Source organism: Fringilla coelebs (genome assembly GCF_963513975.1).
Source record: "Fringilla coelebs genome assembly, chromosome: 21".
Taxonomy (NCBI): domain Eukaryota; kingdom Metazoa; phylum Chordata; class Aves; order Passeriformes; family Fringillidae; genus Fringilla; species Fringilla coelebs.
The window spans coordinates 9,439,432-9,461,499 of NC_140047.1; the positions used below are offsets into that span (position 1 = coordinate 9,439,432).

Sequence of the window (22,068 nt, forward strand, 5' to 3'; positions counted from 1 at the left end):
AAAAGAACTCTTCATTTTAAGGCATGAGTCTTGATTGGATTTTAAACAGCAGCCACGAGGCTGCTGATCCAAGGATGCAGCAGTTATGGGTGGGAGGAATTGGGTTTGGTTTTGTGTTGGGGCAGGGCTGTGTGTTGGGGACAGCAGGGAGAAGTGCCAGGCTCCAGGAGAGGGGACAAGGAGGGGACAGCACTTCCCTGCCCTGCTCCTTCCAACCCAGCAGGCAGGAGGAACAGCGAGCTCGGGGATCCTCACAGGATGGGAAATTGCCTTCCTCCCTGGGACTGTAAAGCAGAAAGGTTGGGAAATTAGCAGAGAGGTTAATTAGCATCGAGCAGGAGGGCTGACGTTCCCCTTGCTGCTGTGGTCAGGGGAAGAGGCTGGTGGGCTGTGATAATTGCAGGGTTTGTGCTCTGCAAGCCCAGCAGCAGGGATGCTCCTGCCTGGGCTGGGCTCAGGGTTTCACCAGCACGAAATGTGGCACCAAACCCTCCCGAGGGCTGGGGAAAGCTTCTCTTTTTCACTGCATTTCTGTGGGGACTGCAGTGGAACCCTGAGCCAAGTGCTGCACCCCCAGCCAGGAGCATCCCTGATCCCAGGGTTTCACTGCAGTCCCCACAGAGAGATGCAGTGAAAAAGAGAAACTTTCCCCAGCCCTCGAGAGGGTTTGGTGCCACATTTCGTGCTGGTGACGCTTCTCTCCCTCTCTGCTGAATTAAACCTGGTTTTTCCAGGAAGGGCTGGGCAGAGTTTCCTCTCTGAGAGCCCAAAGCAGCAGGAGCTGCTCTCGTGGCAGCCCCATCCAGCCCTGCAGCCCCTCTGAGCAGGATGGGGGCACAAACACCCAGCTGGATTTAGCCAAACCGCCAGGAATTTGTAGCTGAGTCAGGGCTGTGTGCGAGTCAGGCTTTTCTTTTTTTAATTTATTATTATTTAGCCAAACTTTCAACAACTGCCTTCCCATTTTGTAGTGCCCAAAGGAGGCTCTCTAGGCACCAGCTGCTCTGTCTGGTGGGGTCACTCCTGTCCGTGGCTGGCCAGGAGAGGGCTCAGGACAAGGGACAGGGACTGGGGGGATGGTGAGGCTTTCTTTGACCCCTTTGCTGCAGTTTGGCTGCTTTTCTGGAGCTGCTGTGTTTAAAGGGGGGACTCTGGGATGCTCTGAGCACCTCCAGCACCTCTGGTTTTTCCATGTGGCAGAACTGTGGTGATTCCCTGGGCCTTTGCTGATGTCTCCAACACCACTTTCACTCCAGGCTGGAGCTGGGCTGTGAGAATCCATGGGAAGTGCTGGTGACAGGATTTATCAAGTGGAACATCTGAGGGCTGCCAGGCTGGCTCCAAGACAGGGATTAGGGGTTTTGGAGGCTGAGCTTCCACTTCATCCTGGAGCTGCACTGAACCCCTGCCCCTGCCCAGCCTCTGACTGGGTTTGGGGTTATGGAGCCAGGGAGTTTGTCAGGATAAACCTCAGCGATTCCCAATAATTGGGAAGATTTTACATTACCACTGCTCACCCTGCGCTTCTCCAGTTGAAATGCAGGAGTTTCCAAAACCCAGCAGGATTTTGTCTTAGGGAGGGCTGAATCTCAGACTTTTGGGGTGATGCCCCAACCCAAGTCCAGTTAATGAGCAGTGGGAGCCCTGAAGAATCCCAGGATTTAGGGAGCTGCTGCCAGAGCCAGATGAAGTCACTCTGATCCTCCTCTCCAGCTTGTTTTTTTTTTCCATTGAACCACAACGATTCCTCTGAGTTCCTGAAGTTGATGTCATTGGAAGTGATGTGACATTTTTTGCAAGCATATAGAATAAGTGTTAAAAAATGCTCCAGAAAGAGCTTTTCCAGCCTTGTCTGGGAGCTGGCTGGGGAGTTGAGTTAAACTGGCTTTGATGGAACTTAATCCATAAAGCAAATGAGTCATCAGGCATAAATGGCTTTACCATAAATGTCAGGCAGATCCTTACTGGTCCTGACAGTTAGCACTTCCATCTGTCTGGTGGAGCAAATGAAACCCTCACAGCTCACAATCCTCTTCAGAAATGTGCTGTCCTGCCTCTTCCTCTTCACCAGAAGTTTTAGGAATAAAGGCCAAAGTGTGGTTTATCCCTTTTTTTAAACACTGCCTCTCCTAATCTATAAAACTGTGGCTGTTCGCAGGCAAAAAAAAAAAGACTTTTTTATTCTCCGCCTCAATTTTTAATTTTTTTGTTAAGCCAGCAAAACACAACTGAGCTCAGCCTCTGGATGCTACCAAGTGCTCCAGTCACTGGAGAACTTCCTTGAGCCTTGTGCCCAACTCATTGCCAGGCCAAAAAAGAACTTTACCCGCTGTGTGGGTGGCTGGAGGACGCTGCTGGTGACTTCCACAAAGCAACACCAGAGTGTTTCTGTCCTGCTCCCTGCCTGAAACAACTCATTACTTGAAAACAAGTCTTTCATTTGGCTGGTCAGGCCTTTAAACCACTTTTTTTTGGTGCATTTTTCAGTTGTCTCTCTTGGAAAACCCTGTCCCACGCAGAGCTGTGCGTGTGGATTAACGGGATCTTTGTTAGTGCTGCAAAAATCCAGCTGGGCAGGGGATTTTGGGCTGGTTTGTGACCAAAACCGGGAAAACAAACGGACACTTGAGGGTGGAATGGGAGCAGGGCTGGCTCCCCTTTGCCAGGCAGGATCCCTGGATCCCTGGGCACAATTTATTAGCAGCAGCACACTGGAGAGGACACAAAAGGCTCCCAAACCTCCCAGCGTGGCTGGCTCCATTGAAAGTTGCTTTTTAAATCCCAGAAACGGGGCTCTTGACAGCAGAGCTTTGTGCAGCCTTTGTGAGGTGCAGATAGTGGGGCTTTTTATTGCAGCCTAAATTAGCCCCTTTTATTGTTTGCTGCTGAGGGATGAGGTCAATTGACTGGGAATCTTGCTAACAAGGTTTTTACTCCTGGCTGCTTTTTACAAGTGTTAGCACGGGGTATCCCCAGTGCTGGGTGCTGGCTGGGAGTGAAACAAAGATGAATGGGCTGAGCTCTCCTCCTTCCCCCTCCCCTGAGCTGCTCAGCCTCTGAGCTGGGCCTTGGGTGCTCCATGGGGCTCTCAGTTGTCCCAAATTGGGTTCTCCTGGATTTTGCATTGGTTCTCCTGGGTTTTGAGTCAGTTCAACTTATGTTCTCCTGGGTTTTGCATTTCTGCATTGGTTCTCCTGGGTTTTGCATTGATTCAGCCTTGGTTCTCCTGAATATTGCATGGGTTCAGCCTCGGTTCTCCTGGGTTTTGAATCAGTTCAGTCTTGGATCTCCTGGGTTCTGCATTGTTTGAGCCTTGGTTCTCCTGGGTTCTGCATTGGTTCTCCTGGGTTTTGCATTGATTCTGCCTTGGTTCTCCTGGGTTTTGAATCAGTTCAGCCTTGGTTCTCCTGGGTTCTGCATTGTTTGAGCCTTGGTTCTCCTGGGTTCTGCATTGGCTCAACCTTGGTTCTCTTGCATTTTGCATTGGTTCAGCCTTAGTTCTCCTGGATTTTGCATGGGTTCAGCCTTGGTTCTCCTGGATTTTGCATGGGTTCAGCCTTGGTTCTCCTGCATTAGTTCAGCCTTGGTTCTCCTTGGTTCTCCCGGGTTTTGAATCAGTTCAGCCTTGGTTCTCCTGGGTTTTGCATTGGTTCTCCTGGGTTTTGCATTGATTCAGCCTTGGTTCTCCTGAATATTGAATTGGTTCAGCCTTGGTTCTCCTGGGTTTTGCATTGGCTCAGCCTTGGTTCTCTTGCATTTTGCATTGGTTCAGCCTTGGTTCTCCTGGGTTTTGCATTTTCAGCTTTGGTTCTCCTGCATTTTGCATTGTTTGAGCTTTGGTTCTCCTGCATTTTGCATTGTTTGAGCCTTGGTTCTCCTGCATTTTGCATTGGTTCACCCTTAGTCCTCCTTGGTTCTCCTGGGTTTTGCATTGGCTTAGCTTTGGTTAAGCAGAAGAGAATTTTGCATTGGTTCCCCTTGGTTCTCCTGCATTTTGCAGGCTGGAGCAAGCCAAGGATGAGCTCTGGGCAGGGTGATTGAGTGGGTTTGAAAAGCAGAGGGGAAGCAGCAGCCTGTGGAGCGTGGTGAGCTCTGACAGAGCCGTCTGATGCTTTTCCCTGGCGTCCCCCACGTCCCAAATTTATTCAGTTACGCACTGATTTCCCCGAGTTCCTGACCCAGAATGAGCAGGAAGCTTCCCCTGCTCAGCCTCCCCCTCTCACCCAGCACAAACTGTGGGGCCCACGCCGTCCTTGGGTGTGTTGAGGTCCAGTTTTCTGCAGGGATTTGCAGGTGTTTTTTCTCCATATTCTCCAAGGCTGAGGATGCCCAAGCTCCTGCAGGGAAGCAGGGTGGGATCAAGGCTTTTTCCCCATGCATAGCTCAGGAGCTGCCATCAGCTGAGACTAAAAACAAACCCAGGTTTAGCAAATTCTCTTCTGCTTAACCTTTGGCACCCTGTTTAGCCAAGATGCCTTTCCTTGCTTTATCTGTTCCTTGAGGAAACGCAGCTCCAGCCCTGCTCACTTATGGGATGCAGCCTATCAGCTCTCCATGAGGTGTAAATCCAACCTTATCAGGGAGAAAAAGCTTTTTCAGCCTCCCCTGCCTCTTGGAGACGAGTCCCAGGTCTGCTTTGGGGCTGGTTTATTTCAGCTTATCCCAACAATGCCAGGCACTTCCCATCTTCCCATGGAAAACTGGGAGCTTTAAGCACCTGAGAGAGAGAAGGGCCCAAGTGGCTTAGCTGAGGTGTCAGGGAGGGCTGGGGGCAGAAATAGCAGCTGGAAGGGTTTTCACATCAGCCACAGATTTCCTTGGCCAGGTTGGGTATTCCCTGCTGGAGGGAATTCCAAAGGAACAGGCTTGGAGCTCTGGAGTGCCTTTGGAGACGGGGATGGTTTTATAATTTATGGCCTGAGCAACCCCTGACACCCCCAGGAGCCCCAGCTCAGGGCTGGGGGTGTCCTGGAGGTCCCACCTTGGCCCAGTTCCCCCGTGGGTCCCATGGGCAGGTGGTGGCCAGAACTGCTTGGAAAAAGGAAATGTTCTACAAGGCAAAAATCTTGGAATATTTTATTTTCCCAATACTCTAAGCCCAGTTTTGGTGGTTACATCGCAAAAGAAAAAACTGGAATAGTAACGGCAGGGCTGGATTTATATTAACTAAAAAAAAAAAAGGAAAAAAAAAGAAAAGGGAAAGGGAAGGAAAGATGTTTCTTGTTTTAAAAATGGAAAATTGAAACCCACTTTGCAGACATTTCTGTTAATTTTGTAAAGGTTATTCACTGGAAACAATGACTAATGAGCTTCAGTCAATGCTCTTTGAAGGGTGACTCGGGTAGGTCTGAGAGGTGCCCAGATGTTCGTGAGCTGCTGCAGGGAGGGAAGTGACAACCTGGGAATGGAGGAGGGAGCTCCTCTGAGCTGCTCCTTCCCCAGTGGGTCTCTGCCCAAAATGTGAACAGCATTCCCTTTTTTGGGGGGAAGTCAGTGGGACACATCCACGGTCCAGTCACACCAAGGCAGATTTGGCCCAAAATTTCAAAAATATCCTTTTCCACAGGGCTGTTTGCCAGTCTGGCCAGGCTCCCTTTGGAGCTTCTGGTTCTTATTACTGCCCAAATCATCCTCCCAGTTTTGCTGCAACGCTCCTGCTTTCCCCTCCGATGCTTTAGCCATGTTTGTCTATTATTAAATAAGAAATATTTTTTCCCTCCCCTAATTAAAGTATCAGCTCTAAGCAACCAAGTAGTAAAGTCTTATGTAACTGTCTGCTGAATGAACTGGATTTTGGCATCGTGGTTGAGCAGCGTGGTGGCTCTTTAGGAAACTCAAGAGCAATTTCTGCTCTGACCTTCTGGCTGTGGCTGTGTCGGGCTTCAGGGAGCAGCTGCTCCATTAACCAGCCCTGGTGCCTAATGAGCTTCCTCTGCACCTGGTTTTTAGTACAAAAAAGCCTCCCTTTGGCTCTTTTCTGGGTTTATCAGATGCATTTCTAATCTCTGGCTGTGTCTGCTGCGGGTGGAACGTCGAGGTGAGGCAAGACGCAAAAAAAGGAGATGATGCGAGACCAGCTGGTGGGGTGGGAGAAGCAGGGAAGTTTTGAGGCCAATAAGCAACTTTTGGGACCAGCCAGGGTTATTCTGCAGCTCTGCACAGGACCAGGTGGAAAGGAGTTGTTTTATTGCTGATTTGGGGGGGTACAAAGCCCTTTTGTTTTTATTTTTCCTGCACTTGGCTTGCTTGGGGCAGTCAGCGCTGTCGTACTGGGTGATTTGTTTTTTGGGGAGGTGGATTTGGGGCTGGGGATGAAGCACAGCAGGTTCACACCTCGTGGAGCAGCCCAAGAGAAGCAGCTGCTGGGGCTGGGGATGAAGCACAGTGGGTTCACACCTCGTGGAGCAGCCCAAGAGAAGCAGCTGCTCCCTGGACGTGGAGCTTTTCCCCGGCTCATCTCAGGGGATGTGCCCATATCAGGAAAGGGGCATTGCCACGTGTTTTGCTTTCCATTTCTTTGTGTTTCTGGCTTTGATTGCAGCCTCAGGCTGGTGCCTCCAGGAGCAGCACCCATCCCTGACCCTCTGTGCTCCCCTCCCTGCAGGGTGACATCCAGCAGCTCCTGATCGTGGCGGACCCGCGGGCAGCCCTGGAGTACTGTGAGCACTACAGCCCCGACTGTGACACCGCCATCCCCGACTCCCCCCAGTCCCAGGACCCCAACCAGGATGAATACGTGAGTCTCTGGGGATGCTTTGGGGTGTAACCACCAATATTTGGGTTTATTTCACCCTCTCAAACACGTGGCTCCTTCCTCCCGCTCAACTTCCCCACGACTCGTCTCCAACGTCCAAGACAGGGATTGTTTTTAGGATTTGCGTGTTCTGGGTTTGGCTGTTGGGAGTTTCCCTTCTTTCTGAGCTCCTTCCATTTCCAGAGACTGAAAGGAACATCCTTTTGGAGCTCAGAAACACAGGAGAGACAGCGTGAGCCAAGTGAGGATTACTGACCTTCCCTGGCAGCTCCAGTCCTGTCCAGACCAGCACCTGTTTCTAAATTTCCAGTTATGCTGTTGGACTTGTAAAAGGATTAAACAGTTCTTTCTCAATATTCCGTGAAACAACAGGTGTTGAAGGAGGGAGAACCATTTTCCCCCTGGATTTTCTTTGAATCTCATTCTGGCAGAAATGCTCCCAAGTCATCCCTAGGAGCTGCTGTGCCCAATAATTTTTGTACGAAGGGTTCACCCCAGGCCTTTTCCTTAAAAAAAAAAGGAAACATGATAAAAAGGGCTGGTGCATTTGTGTGTTGGTGCCCAATCAGAAGTGTCTGGGTGTGGCTGAATTTAATGAGCATCACCTGAATTTTGCCCGTTTTGAAAGAGGTCTCAGCTCGCTGCAGTTGCTGTCTGGCATCCTGACATCCTCTTGGGCTGATTTGCTTTCAGCTGAGCCCAGACCTGCAGGGTCAGGGAATCCCCACAAACCAGTAATGCCATCAGCCCTGCCAGTTTATCTTTGGGATTAAATTAATCCAGCACCTAAGCAGGGCTTTGGGATGCTCACGGCGAGGCGCAGCCCCAGGCAAGCGCCGCGACCGCTCCGCCAGCGCTTCTGGAGAAACAATAAATAAGACAAATAAAACAGCACTTTGGTGGAAATCTGTGGCAGCAGGAAAATAAAACTCCTCTTTTGGAGCCAGCAGTCCAACAAGAGCTGGCTTGTCCCGAGGCTGTGTTGCTCCATGTAGGAACAACTCCTCCACGCGCCGGTGGCCGCTGCCAGGGAGAGCTGGGCTGGCGAGGAGGGGGCCGTGCCCGCTGGAGCCAGCCTTTGTTTGGGTTTCTTGCTGAAGAGTGACTGATGCCTCGTGGGGAAGGCTGCAAGGATCTGCTCCTTCAAAGCTCCAGCCTGCAGGCCCGGGCTGCCCGGGAAGGCACAGGGGTGCTGTTAGCGCAGGAACGGCGCCGGGGCGGCCGCGGGGCTCGAGGGCTTTCTGCCCCTCTCTCAGGGGGTCAGGTGTGGCAGGTCTGGGAGGTTTCAGCAAGCCAGGGTTAAAAAATATCATGGAGTCACTGGTTTGGGTTGGAGGGATCTTAAAGCTTGTCAGAGTCCATCCCCTTGCCAGGGCAGGGTCGCATTCCGCCATCCCAAGTTGCTCCACATCCCACCTGGCCTTGGACACCTCCGGGGATTGAGCAGCCCCAGCTGCTCTGGGTGCCCCATTCCAGGGAGGAATTTCTCCCAAACATCCCATCTCAACTCGCTGTGATGTCCAAAGGGGCTGGCAGGGACACGCTGGGCGCTCCCCCCTCATTTTCTGCTTCTCCTCCTCTCCCCCCGCAGTACACGGACGGGGAGGGAGAAGGTGACACTTACTACTACGAGTACCCCTACTACGAGGACGTGGATGAAGCTGTCAAACCAGAAAGCCCCACCACCAAACCCGGCCCTCCCGAAGTGGCTGCTGGAGAGAAACCCGAAACCAAGCAGGTACTGAGGCGGGTCCTGGCAGGGGTGTAGGTGCTGAACCTTTGTAAAAGGTAAAACATGATGCAGAATGATTTTGTTCCTCTGATTGGGGTGTTTTATTTCCCACGTGTGACAGGATTATCCAGCCCCCACTGCACCCCCTGAGAGAGGGAACCCCGGGAAGCAGGCCAAGGAGGATGGAGCAGTGGATGATCCCCTGGTTGATGAGTACAACTACGAGACCATCAACGAGGAGTATTTTACCCCAATGCCCTATGAAGATATCAACTACAACGAGGAAATCGATCCCCAGGGGGGCCTCACTGAAAATGCAGTGGAAGCTGAACTCCCCACCAGCACTGTCGTCACCTACAATGAGACTGATGTAATTTAAATTCGTTAATTTTAATTTTTTTTTAATTAGTTCTGCTGTTTCATAGCCCTGGAAGCAAAGGAGACAGGAGCAGCCAGATGGTAAATCCATAAGTGGTTCAGGCAGCTGCAGGGAGAGGAAGGTTCTTGGAAAATGTTTTCACTACAGATTTTTCAGGGTGGGGAACGCAGATATTTAGAATTTGGTTAAGGATTATTCCCCTGGAAAGAGCTGCTCATATTGACATCTGCATTTCCTCGGGTGAAGTGGTTGTCTGACAAAAAGAGAAATGAGGGCTGCTGTTAAAATCTCAGTAAAAGCCTTTTATCCCAAAGTTATTAATATAAATCCTTAAAATGTTGATTTGCCGGAGAACATCAATATTTTTCATTTTGCCATTTCCACTGAAAAGCATTTTTATGTTTTTCAGTTTGTGGTTTTTTTTAAAAAAAACCATTTCAACACTGAGACAAAGCCTTGATTTCAAAACTGCTGCATCCACCTGGAGTGAACTCCTTTATTGTGTGCATGGACCTGCTCAGAGCTGGGACCAGCCCAGACCCCACAGCTTTTTCTGCTGAAATAATGAACTTTTACCTCCCCACACTTCAGTATCCTCCAGCTGAAGTGCTGCACTCGAAACTCTCCTGTGCTTAAGGCTTAAATTCTTGCTTTTTTATGTTGATGCTGAAGTAGGTGACTGTTGGTGAGACTGAGATGAATTTTTGGGGAGCTGGGTGCTGTGGAGCTCACAGAGCAAGGAAACCATGGCATTAAATGGGCAAATCCTTCATTTTCCAGGAGCAGCAGCAAGGAAATCAATGCAGGGAGAAAAAACATGGAATTGCTCCCTGAGCAACCTGCTCTAGTGGAAGATGTCCCTGCCCATGGCAAGGGTTTGGAACTGGATGAGCTTTAAAGTCCTTGCAGCCCACACCATCCCATGTTTCTGCAATGCCTCCAAATCCCATCCTAATTCCCAGGAAAAGCTTAGGGTGCAGAATTATTTGTTGTGGGGCTGGCAAAAGAGACAACAGAAATTGGCCAGGATCCCTGGAGGTGGAAATTTGAGGGAAAAGGTGTCAGGGAAAGTGTCCAAGCAAAGATCTGAGCAGCTGGAGAGAGGCAGGTGCAGATCCAAGGGCAGGGGGGGATCCAGTCCAGCCAAAATGTGGTGGAGGAGGTTGGAGAGCCCAAAATGATGCACAGGGAGGAAAGGAAAAGGCGCCAGGAATTGAGGGAGACAACGGGAGGGAACCCATGGATGGGAAAGTTTTCCATATCCTGACCAAGAGCCAGAAATCTTTGGCCAAGCTTGGACTTTCTAAGAGAGAGGAATTAAAGATTGGATAGAGGGGCCTTGAATAAAAAAGGTGGAAGAGGAAGGAGGAGGCTTCAAGGGCCACTTTAGTTGTTAAGGAAAGGAAATAGAGGAGGAAAGCTCAGGCAGGGAACTGCCCACTTACTCCAAATATCATCTTGCCATGCAAACAGACCTGAGGACCTCAATTAAAATATCAAACCAGACATTTCTGATACTAATTTCATGCAATTTGCTGTTATTCCCAAACCCTTAGAGGTGGATGGGATTTTTTTAGATTAGGGTTTTAAGGTTTCAAAGTGCAAAACCAGGTGAAATATTTCAGCCAGGATAAAAGGGGGGAGGGGGGGTTGTTAGTAACAGATCCATTTGAACCAGCCCAAAGGAAAAACAATCCTGACTTTTCCAAGTTTTCTAATTAAATAATTGCCAAGCTGTAATTTCTGCCAAGGCCAGTTGGTGTTTGCAGAGGTAAGAGAAGGTGGGCTGGTGAGCACTTTAATTCTAGGCTTAATCTTAATATAAAACCTCCTGGATTTAGACCCAGATGTTCATGTTTATGAGCTCTGAGCACTTTTGGCATAGGAAGAAGTCTGGAAGTTGTGATGACACTGAAGTGACTTTGAATTCATAGTAGTGAGGAGCTATTTCTCTAGGAAGCTTGGGAAAGAATTCAATTTCTGGACTATTTTGGTCATTACCTGGATAGGAAAGAAACCAAATAAATCTCAGCAGCACAAGTTGTTCTTTGCAGGGCTGCTCAGAGCGAGGGGTGCCAAAGGCCTGTGCCTGCCAGGCTGCTGGGAGCACAGGGAGGTGGAGAGCAGCAAGGAAATTCTGAGCCTTGTCTGGATGTCCTTGCTGGGCTCTGTGGCATCTGAAAGGATTCTGAGAGGATTCAGGGGTTGAGGCATCAGATCTGGAACAGCTTCTGCTGCTTGGATGAGCCCAGGCGCAGATTGGATCCCAGACTAAACAAACAGGAGGCTCTCCCAGAAGTGGGCTGGGGTTTTTCCACATTTCCTGCTGTAATTGGACACTGACAGTGACACACTGTGGGTTTGGTGTGCATCTGAAATCTGGGAACGGATGTGGGACTCCTTGGCCTTGATAATCCAGGGTCTCCAGCACCAGGGCTGTGAGAGAAGAGGAGGATTTGGAGCTTGAAACTTCCATTACCTCTTTCTTCAGGCATTTGGAGTTTGTAGGATCCTCCTGACACGAGCTTTGTGCTGTGTTGTGTTTTCCTCACTCCAGCTTTTCTACTCTCAGTGTTTTACTGGGGATCAGTGAAGAAATCCCAGGGAAAGCCAGGGTGTGTATTTGACATGAAGCTTCTCCCATCTGTCTTCCTGCTGTTGGAGAAGTCACTGGAGACATAAAAATTCCAGAATTTAACTTTTCCCCAGGTTTTCCCCTTGTCACTATTACTATAAAGCATCCTCGTTTTGCAAAAATCACCCCCCTCAATTTAACAACAATTAATATTCCAGCCTGTCCAGCTAGGAGAGAATTCCAGCCTGACCCATTGCTGCTCTTTCCTCTCCAGGCTGCTCAAGGAGGGGATGACCTGGATAAAGATTTCACTGAGGAAACCATAAAGGAATATGATGGGAATTATTATGACAATTATTACGACCGGACAGCCTCTCCTGACATCGGCCCAGGCATGCCAGCCAACCAGGACACCATCTACGAAGGGGTGAGAGGCCTTCTGCTCCATCCTGCAACATTCTGCTTCCAAATGTTGGTCCTTCCATAATTTAGAGCAGGAAAAAAAACAGGATTCACCCACCTGCAACTTGCATTTAAACAAGGAGGAGCCGCCCTGGGTGTTTCCTGCAGGAACCTCAGGACTGTGCCAGGATCTCCAGTTCCTGCTGGGATTGGTGATGGTGATGATGATGATGATGATGGTGCAATGTCCTCTCTGACAGTGTTTCCCTGTGTCCCACAGATTGGTGGCCCCCGGGGTGAGAAGGGGCAGAAGGGGGAGCCTGCCATCATCGAGCCGGTAAGGAGCACCTGAGTTTGGGGTTTTGTTGGGTTTTTCCCCCCCCATGGAAAAAGGTGCAGAGGATTTGTTCTCATTGGGACAGCAGGGAGGAAAGCTTCCCAAGGAAGAACTCCCTGTGCATGGAATCTAAACCACTGTAATTATATAATTTTATTTTAAAGCTTCAAGGAAAGACCTAAATCATGAAGGAAGTGCAAGAATTCCCATGAAATCTCTCGTTTAGCAAAATAAAACCTGGGACTGGAGTGTTAGGCAGGGGGCAGCTCTCATCCCTCAGGAGTTTGGGAGCATCCAGGTTGTATCCTGCCCTGAACTCCCAGCTTGGGGCTGGCTTTAATTGGGCCACCAATGGGAATAATTTTATCCCTGTGGGAATAAAAGGGATATAAGATAAACCCCTGCACAAAGCTGTGGAGAGGTTTGCTCCTGCACCAGCTCCACAGTTCCTTTGTGGAACCCTCTTCCTTTGTATTTCTGGCCTGATTTTGAGATTGATTTTCCTTCTAAAGAACAATTCTGAGCAGTGTGTGCCATCTGCAAAATCTGTGGGTGCCCAACCCAGCACCCCGAGGTGGGGAAGGACCCTCGTGGTGGGGCTGGCTCAGGGGTTCCCGTGAGCAGAGCAAGAGGCTCTTGGTTAATTCCCATTTTCTCCCCTCTCTGTGTGCCAGGATGCCCAGGTACCCCGTTCCTGCTCCTCCCAGGCTGGAATTGGGGATCAGCTCCTTGCACCCACCTGCCCCAGCCCGGTCCCTGCGGGCTGAGCTCCTGCTGGCTGCACACCCACAGCTCAATTAACCTCATTTTCCTTGGCAGAGGGCCAGCACAGCACTTCCCTTCCTCCCGAGGCCATTATTTCCCTTTTAATTTTTCCTCCTTTTCCTCTTTCACCTGAAATTTCCGCAGGTGCTGGGGCTGGGGTGCAGCAGCGTGGCTTCAAAACTCCAACTTAGCCCCTTATAAAAACATTTCTGACCTTTCCTTCCTTCTCTTCCTTTCTGGGTCTCTCACTCTGCAAACAAAAGGAGGAGCCAGCGATTTCCTTATCAGAGGGGTGGGAAGGGAAGGGGGGCAGCCAGACCCCAGGAAGATGATGGCAGAAACCCAGCCTGAAAAGCTACAAAGCGAACAAAATAGTTAAGTTTAATCATCCAGAAAGAATTTGGCCGCCTTTGCTATTTCAAAACACTGGAGCATGGATGGCTTTTGCCAGAAAGTAAACAAGACCAAATGCTGCCTTGTCCCTCTCCGTGCAGCTCCTCTTGAGCAGGGAAATTCGGATTTGCTGCGCTCTTTAGCTCTTTTTTTTTTCTTTCTCCAGTTTTTGATGGGAGCTGCAGGAGAAGGGAAATAAAACTCAAGCACAAAGTTGGATTCTGGTGGATTTCTACTCCTTCCCTTTCAAACCCAGCTGTCCTTCAATCCTTGCTCTGTGCTGACACTTGCTGGAGGCAGCGGGGCAGGGCAGGGGCAGGAGGGATGGAGAGGAGGGATGCAGGGATCCCAAATATCCCAGCTGTGGGGTCACCAGGCTGCTGGCACCTCCTCAGGGCCCTCTGTCCTTTTGGGGGGACCCCGGTGCTCCCCTTTAGGGAGGGCTTGCTCAGCACCTCTAAATTGCAGCAGGATTTTGGACTGGTGTTGGGATGTTGGCTTCACTTGTGGCTGATGTCTGAAGTGGAATTCTTGCCCTGTTTTCCCCTGGGACAATCCCAAATCCACGGTTGGCTTGCCCCCCTCAATGGGATCACCCCACTGGTGCTGTCCCTAAAACCCTGCCACGTTCCCATGGCTCCCATTGATGAACATCCATGGAAACACAGGAGGTTTCCTGCCAAGGAGAATCTCCAGATGTCCCCAAGGCCCCAGCTCAACATAAACCAGCAGATAAATATGGGAAGATGCCAAGGATGTTTGCATCCCAAATGGGCCAGTTATCCCTGACCCTTCCCCTGGGGAGGAGCGTCCTGGGGAGCAGAGCCTTGGTGCTGTGTGTGCTCACAGCAGCGCCCCAAAAACCTCCTGTGTGGGCTGGGAATCTCTGCACTCTAATCCATTTCTGGTTTAGAACCTGTCACACCAGAATGTGCCACCACTGGTCCCAAAAAGGATGGATTTGGGGGTGTCCATGTGCTGGGAGCTCAACAAGGATGGGTTTTGGGGTGTCCATATGCTGAGACCTCAAGGAGGATGGATTTGGGGTTGTTCATATGCTGGGATTTCAAGAAGATCCATCCAAAATCCATCATTTTGAAGTGTCTGTATGCTGGGAGGGATTTTGGGATGTCCATGTGCTGGGACCTCAAGAAGATCCATCCAAAATCCATCCTTTTGGGGTGGCCATGTGCTGGGATCTCAAGAAGATCCATCCAAAATCCATCATTTTGGGGTGTCCATGTGCTGAGATCTCAAGAAGATCCATCCAAAATCCATCATTTTGTTGTGTCCATGTGCTGGAATTTCAAGAAGATCCATCCAAAATCCATCCCTTTGGAGTGTCCATGTGCTGGGATCTCAAGAAGATCCATCCAAAATCCATCATTTTGAAGTGTCTGTATGCTGGGATCTCAAGAAGATCCATCCAAAATCCATCCCTTTGGGGTGTCCACGTGCTGAGATCTCAAGAAGATCCATCCAAAATCCATCCTTTTGGGGTGTCCATGTGCTGGGCTCTCTGGGGTTTCCCTGCAGGCTGGGGGACAGGCGTGTGAACTCACCCCTAATTCCCACCCAGTGAAATATTTCCACGGCTGAAGCTGCAAGGGACACGACCATGACCTGAATTCCTCCCTGGTGAGGAGCTGCAGAGCCTCTTCTGTGGAGGCAGCAGCAAATTCCCCCTCTCACATCCAGCTGCAGTGGGAGCCAGCTCTTCTCTGAGCTTGGTAACGAGTGTGGACACCAGGAAAGGCAGAGAACAGAGCTGGCCACGCATTTTTTGGTGCAGAACCCCTGCTGGAAGCAGGGCTGGGTCATGGCAGAGTGCTTGAGGTTATTTTTTGCTGCTCTGGGCTTTGGGAGTGTGGTTTTTGGGGCAGGAATGCCTGGATTTTCCTGCAGACATTTCAGATTCGTTCAGCTCGGCTGGAGTGGGGTCAGCTGAGGCGTTTGGCACCAGAGCCTGAGAACAGTTTAGGGTGACCCCAAAGCAGCTCCTGCTGCTCATCCACAGATTTTTACAGGATTTCATCCCTTAGGAAAAATGTCCCTGTTTGCCACAGGTGAGCTGGGAATTGCTGGCTCCACCTGAGCTGCTTTGTCTCAGAGATAAAAGAGACAGAGCTCTTCCCAAACCATTCCCCTGATGCCTTCTGGAAAGCATTTTCAGGTGGATTAGGAGTTTCTTTCCTGCCTTTTATATACTCATGATGGGGAAAAAAAACCCCAAACCTTAATTTTCCTGAGTGCATGATAGATCTGCTCTAAAGTGATGACAAAATATTTAGATTGAAGAGGTTGGAGTAACAATATCCCAGAATTTTTCCCACACAGTGATTTCCTACGTTCACAGAAGAAATCACAGCGTGCAGTCTGCTGGAAAAAATCACTTAAAAACCACCTTGCAACTCGATTGCTAACTTCTTGTTAAGCTCTTTAGGGCTAGGAACAGCTTTTTTCCTCAAGCTCCAGCACCCTCAGGGCTGGACAAAGTCCAGGATTTGTTTTTTCCCTGGCTCTGAGCAAAGGGAGAAGGGGAAGGTGATGCTGGGGAAGGTGATGCCATGCTGGGGCTGATGCTGGGAGTAAGGGCTGGCCTGTGGGATTTAAATACAGATTATTGGGCTTTTCCATGATCCTCTGCACCTCTGGGAGATGTCATGCAGAGGGTGTGCAGACCCTCCAGCTCTGGGATATCCCCATGCAGCAGCAAGAGCTGAAATATTTAAGAGCAGCTCAAGCCCTGGGCATTTCCCTGTGGACAAAATGACTTTGAGGATGTGTCTAATCCCTTTTTTTCCTTTCTCTTGCTCAGGGAATGCTGGTGGAAGGCCCCCCTGGTCCTGAAGGCCCAGCAGTAAGTGGCATTTGGGGTGGGGATGCTGTCCCTGGGCTCTGTTGCTCCCACAACGCGCACAGAGAGAGCTTTGGGGTGGATTTTCTGGTGCAAAAATAAACAGAGAGCTTTCCCCCCGCCTGTAGAAATCTGCTACAAATAATACCACATTTTCTTTCGTGGCTCAGGTTTTTTCCCCCCCCCTTTTCTCTGCCAGGGCCTTCCAGGACCTCCAGGACCAACAGGACCCGTGGGTTTGATGGGTGACCCAGGGGAGAGGGTGAGTGCCCGCGGCTTTCTCCTCTTTGCTGGAATTTTGGGTGGGTTGGTGTGGGCAGAGTGGGGCTGTGGGGTATCCCTGGATCCTTCAAATCCTGTTCAAATCCTGTTCAAATCCTGTTCAAATCCTGTTCATGCTGTGAGAGCAGCTCCCAGAGGAGCTCACGGTGGGATACAGGTTCTTCCAGCCTGGGCACTGCCTTTGCTTTAGGTCAGGTTCTTTGTTGCCTCCCTGGTCCCTGGGGCTTGGCTGGAGCCCTGTGGCTGCTGCACTCTCCCTTTTCCCCTGGAGCAGTGCTGGGAGGACCCTGCCCTGCCCTGCACTGCTGCTGTGTTTCCTGCTGCAGCAGAAATCCCATTTCTGGTGCCTGGGACATGACTGAGGACGAGGGGCCCTGCCTGAGCTCCATCGATCTCTGCCTGCCAGCTCACAGAGTCAATCCAGGCTCAGCCCTGGGGGCTCCTAGGCCTGGCTTAACCCTTGTGGCACTGCACTGCTGCCCACACAGGGAGCTCTGCAGCCTGGACTCACAGAGAGGGGGTGAGCTGGGCATGGTTTGCATCTCTCAGCGGTCCAGGGAGAGCCCTAAAAATCCTTATTTGGCTTTCTGAATATTTCCAGGGTGCTGTTTTTCCCTGTGGCTTCATCCTTTTCTTGGTTTGCATCTCTCAGCGGTCCAGGGTGAACCCTAAAAATCCTTATTTGGCTTTTCAATATTTCCAGGGTGCTGTTTTTCCCTGTGGCCTCATCCCTGCCTTGCTTGTCCCCATCCTGTGGTGCCCAGCTCTCCCTTCTCCTCCTGCATTCCTGGCAGGCTGGATGCTGGCCCTGGGGACAGGGGACACTCCTCCTGTCATCTGTCCAGGCAGATGCAGATATTTGCTGGTCCAGCTCCTCTGGCACAGCCCTGCAGAGCCAAGCAGCAGCAGCAGCAGCAGCCACAGTGTCCCCAGTGAGAGGAATAATTTGCATTCTAGCCCAGGCTGCACCAGTGTCCAGAACAGAGTGTAACCCAGCACAGGGTGCAGAGAGAAGCAATGAACTCACACAGGAGCTGCAGCTGTATTAAACCCTCCTTTTCAATTAGAGCAGCTCCTCTTTTAATTTGTTTATTATTAACCCTGAGAGTGTAGCTCATGAATTTACATCACCCTTCCCTGGGTACAGTGAGGAACATTCCCTCTGCCTGCATCTGATAAAGAGATATTTTTTATCTGCTCTCAGGCAGGTGCAATGAATTAACAGCCCAACAATAGTCAGCTCTGTTAATATTGGCCAACACTCACTTAGCTCTGGTTTATTCATTGTAAAAAAAAAAAAAGAAAAGAGAGAGCTTTATTTATTTAAAGCTTCTCCCATGATCAGGAGGCACAGAGGAGTTTGTGTCAGCAGCAGAGCTGAGGAGCAGCCTGGGTGTGGGAGGTTCCAGAGGGCTCAGGATGCTTTGGGATGACTTAGGCAGCTTTCCTGGAGCAGTGGGAAGAAGGAAATATGGCACTGAGGGGAGCAGAGAGCTGTTCCATGGGGGCTCCAGGCTGGGAGGAAGGAAGTGGGAAAATGTGTTGTTTGGAAGGGGGTGAGCTGCAGCATCAGAGCAAACTGCAGCTCCCTCAGCCACCCCGTGCTTGTTTGGAAATTTGGGTGTCTGGGTGCTCTGGGGGGAGCACAGCTTGGGGGAAGGCTCATCACAAAATATCCTCACCTTCCAAACCCATCAGTCATGGACTCCCAAGGGAATTACTCCCCTGGGCACAGTTCTGCCCCTCAGAAGTGCAACAGGATCCCTAAAAAGGATCCCTAAAAATCCTGATTTGGCCTCTGAGTGCTGTCAGGGTGCTGCTTTTCCCAGCTGCTCCCTTAACCAGGAGCCCCTCAAAACTGCGAGAAGCACCTCCTCTGATGTCATTTTCTGACCTCCTCTCTGTCATTTTCTGACCAGGGCTGGAAAACAACCAGGGAGAGAGAGACACTTGGTGAATGCTGAGGCTCAGCACCGTGGGCTGCTGGTCCCACACAGACACCCCCAGGTTTAACCCTTCCATGGCAGTGTTACCCCAGGGTTTGCATTTCAGAGCACTGCAAAAAAAAAAAAAAAAAGCAAGTTGAAGTCCCCATCCATCCCTGGCTGCTGTATATCAGCAAATCCCCATTTCCATGAGGAGAGCCACACAGATTTACACCCAGACCCTGGCAGGCTGCATTTCTTCCAGGCATTCATGAATTTAAATTTCCAAAGTGCTTTATGGGTTTGATTTTCCTGCGTTTCATTGCCCACCCCCCCACCCTCTGCTGGTCCATTCCACCAGGAAAAAGACCTCCCACACCCAGCCTGAAACAAAAAGAGGCATTTATGGATAAAAGCTCTGCATCAACGCTTGTCAGGAGAGATAAACAAGCTCAGCCCTGCTCCATCACAGGCAGGGCTGGAGTTATAGGAGGAGAGGGAGAGAAAAGAAGGTTTATCATACAAAACAAGCCTGGCCTAAATGATTTGTGCCATTTCTGCTCCAACAGATGGGTCTGGGACGGGATCTCAGTGGGGCTGAGGGCTCTGGTGTGGGCCAGGCTGAGCAAACTGGGGATGTCCAGCCTGCCTCAAAGGACTAAAATAATAAAAATAAAAATAAAAATAAAAAAAAGAAGAGAGAAAAATAAAATTACTCGGCTGATTGAACACATGCAGGAATGAATTTGTCTCCCTCCATTTCTCTCTCACTCAGTTAGGAAGTTTCATCTGTTTTGGTTTTTTTTTAATAGCTTTTAACAGATCCAACTCTAAACATTGATCCTCCTATCTTAGAGCATGGCAGGGACTTGCATTCCTCCAAAACTGCAGGAGGCAGACCCTGGAAATAGCAGGGGCAGGATGGAACAGGAGGGAATTAAGAAAATTGAAGAAAAATTGGGATTCCCAGCAACTCAAGCCCTGTCATGACAATATCACGACATAACCACAGTTGTTAGTGTATGGACAGAACCAAAATGGTATTTTAGAAGTTTGTTTTAATTTCTTCCTCTTTCAGGGCCCCCCTGGACGCCCAGGTCTCCCAGGAGCAGATGGATTGCCAGGACCACCAGGGACAATGCTTATGCTGCCTGTGAGCACAAACAGAACTAAAATGGGATTAAAATCAGCCAGATTTCTTGGTTTTGCTGCTGTTTAAGGCCCCTTCCTGCAGAAATCCCCCATCTCCTTTACCCCAAGGACACGTTTTCCTTGAGGGAAAAGATGGATCTGGATGGTTCCCATTATAAATTGACTTTTTGCAAAGCACTGGAGCTCCTTCATTAGTCAAAAGCACAGACAGGTTAAAATTTCCAGAAGTGATCGATGATGATAAAAATCATGGAATATCCCAAGGGGAAAGGGACCCAACAGCATTATTGAGTCCAGCTCCTGGCTCTGCATGGGACAAGCCCAGGGGTAACTGGGGTGGGGTGGGATGGGATGGGGTGGGATGGGATGGGGTGGGTTGGGATGGGATGAGATGGGATGGGATGGGATGAGTTGGGATGGGAAGGGATGGGAAGGGATGGGATGGGATGGGATGGGATGGGGTGGGATGGGATGGGATGGGATGGGATGGGTTGGGATGGGTTGGGATGGGTTGGGATGAGTTGGGATGAGTTGGGATGGGATGGGAGGGCTGGGATGGACTCAGGGCAGTCCTGCTGAACAGAGCAGCTCAGGCTCAGGCTGGGAGGCTGCAGGGACAGAGCTGTGACCTGGTCTGTCCACCTTGTCCCCACCAGTTCCGCTTCAGCGGCGGAGGCGACGCCGGCTCCAAGGGACCCATGGTGTCAGCCCAGGAGGCACAAGCCCAGGCCATCCTGCAGCAGGCCAGGGTGAGTGCTGCCAGCTGGGAGTGCCTGCCACGGCTCCCAGCAGCTGCCTGCCACAGCAGGATGAACCTCCCACACCTCTGTGACCACGCTCGTCCCCTGTGGGGTGGCAGGATCGGGAATGGCACACCATCATCCATGGGATCCAGTGAAACCAAATTTATCATCCTTAAAAAGACTTTATTTACAATAAGTTTCTACTTTCCACGTGCCTCTAGCTAATACATGATTGGTTAATCCTAGCTGTTCCCATATCTAAAATAGAATGCTGATGGGATCTTCTAATTCCTCATGTGTCTTGCTGTGGTCATCTGGCCCACCCATTGCTTCTCTTTTTTCTCAAACTTGCTGACAAATTTGCTGACTCTTGATGCCTCTTCTTCTTGTGTCTTTCTCAAGGATACACCGTCCCCATTTCTGTCCATTATCACCAGCAGGCTGGGTTGTGCACTGGCTGAATGTGGCCATTGTCTTGGACAAACTCCTCAACCTCCAAAAAATCCTCAGCATCCCCAGTGTTGCTGGTGGAACCTCTCACCTGCCACGGGGTTGCACCTTCATGGTTTGGGGTTTTATTAACAACCAGCTGATGGAAACTGGCTTTAATTTCCTGCAGACCTGCTGGCTTTGGTATATTTGTGTTTTGAGGGTCCCTATGAGCAGCTGTGCTCAAAGCATTTTCTTATTTTTGCATGGTTTTCCCCCCAGTAAATCCTACCAATGAAACCTGTGTCACAGATAGAAGCTGCTCCCAGAATCTCAACAGGCAGATTTGTAATTTCATGTATTTATTTGGGAATACATGGTGACCATCCCTGGAACATCTCTTCCCTCGGATGGCCTTATTGATTGATGTCCAAATCATCCCTGGCTCGCTGGTGAAACAAGATTGGCACATTCCCAGCACAGCTCCTGCTCCCTGCCTGGATGGACACCTCAGTGGGAAAGGCTTTGCACTCATCTCTTCAAAATAAAACTTCATTTTTAGCCAGTGGAGCTCTGAAATTGTCCTCCCCTGGCTGCTTGTGGGAGCTTTCCTGAGTGCTGACATTAAAATCCAGAGATGCAGAAGGAGCTGGGGGAGCCCCACAGCTCCCAGACTGCTCTGTTTGCCCCAAAGGGACCCAATTCTGCCGCAAACACACCCCTGCCATGAAGGAGAACGCTTTTTAGGGGGGCAGTTCCCAAAGGGACACAGCTTTGGGGCTGTTTTATTTAGGGACAGCTGCAGAGCCCACATCTGGCTGCAGCTGGGATGTGTGGCTGGAGCTGCCTTGTCACTCTGAGCTGTCTGCAGATTTAAACATGTATTTTTTGGGGGGATAAAATAAGCTGAAAACTCAATTTATTTCACCTTTAAATGGGATAAAATCCATTGGGATCTCCCCCATGGATGGCACCTGTCCCTGGTGGGTTTTTAACGAGGTGTTTGCCTTAAATGGGAATTTTCTGCTTTCCATCCTTTTCCAAAGGAGTTGGATTTTTTACAGAGTCAGGCAGAGTCCTGATCCTCCCAGCCACTGCATTTTCCTGTCCATTAACCTTGTGCTGCCAATAATATCCTGGATTATGTTCCTGGTGTTACCTTGTCAGTCTTAATTTCCAGCCTGCCCAATGTTTTTCCATCAGCATTTTACCTTCCTGGGAAATAGAGGGTTTGACCTGATAAAGGTTTCATGAGCAGCATCTGCTTTCTCCAGCTCTCTGCTTTTGTTCTTTTTTTTTTTTCTTCTCCCTGCTGAAAATTGTGGTTTACCAAAAGATAAATA

The 22,068-nt window shown here is 50.0% G+C and overlaps 1 protein-coding gene across 1 annotated transcript in view; it reads left to right on the plus strand.

Moving 5' to 3' along the window:
* COL5A1 (collagen type V alpha 1 chain) overlaps nucleotides 1–22,068 on the plus strand; it is a 128,422-nt gene that overhangs the window by 49,929 nt on the left and 56,425 nt on the right. The window contains exons 5-13 of the mRNA XM_084219900.1: nucleotides 6,605–6,736; nucleotides 8,346–8,492; nucleotides 8,608–8,856; nucleotides 11,715–11,867; nucleotides 12,123–12,179; nucleotides 16,156–16,197; nucleotides 16,394–16,456; nucleotides 19,480–19,554; nucleotides 20,210–20,302. Coding sequence (XP_084076026.1) covers nucleotides 6,605–6,736; nucleotides 8,346–8,492; nucleotides 8,608–8,856; nucleotides 11,715–11,867; nucleotides 12,123–12,179; nucleotides 16,156–16,197; nucleotides 16,394–16,456; nucleotides 19,480–19,554; nucleotides 20,210–20,302 — 1,011 coding nt within the window. The remainder of the gene's footprint in view (nucleotides 1–6,604; nucleotides 6,737–8,345; nucleotides 8,493–8,607; nucleotides 8,857–11,714; nucleotides 11,868–12,122; nucleotides 12,180–16,155; nucleotides 16,198–16,393; nucleotides 16,457–19,479; nucleotides 19,555–20,209; nucleotides 20,303–22,068) is intronic.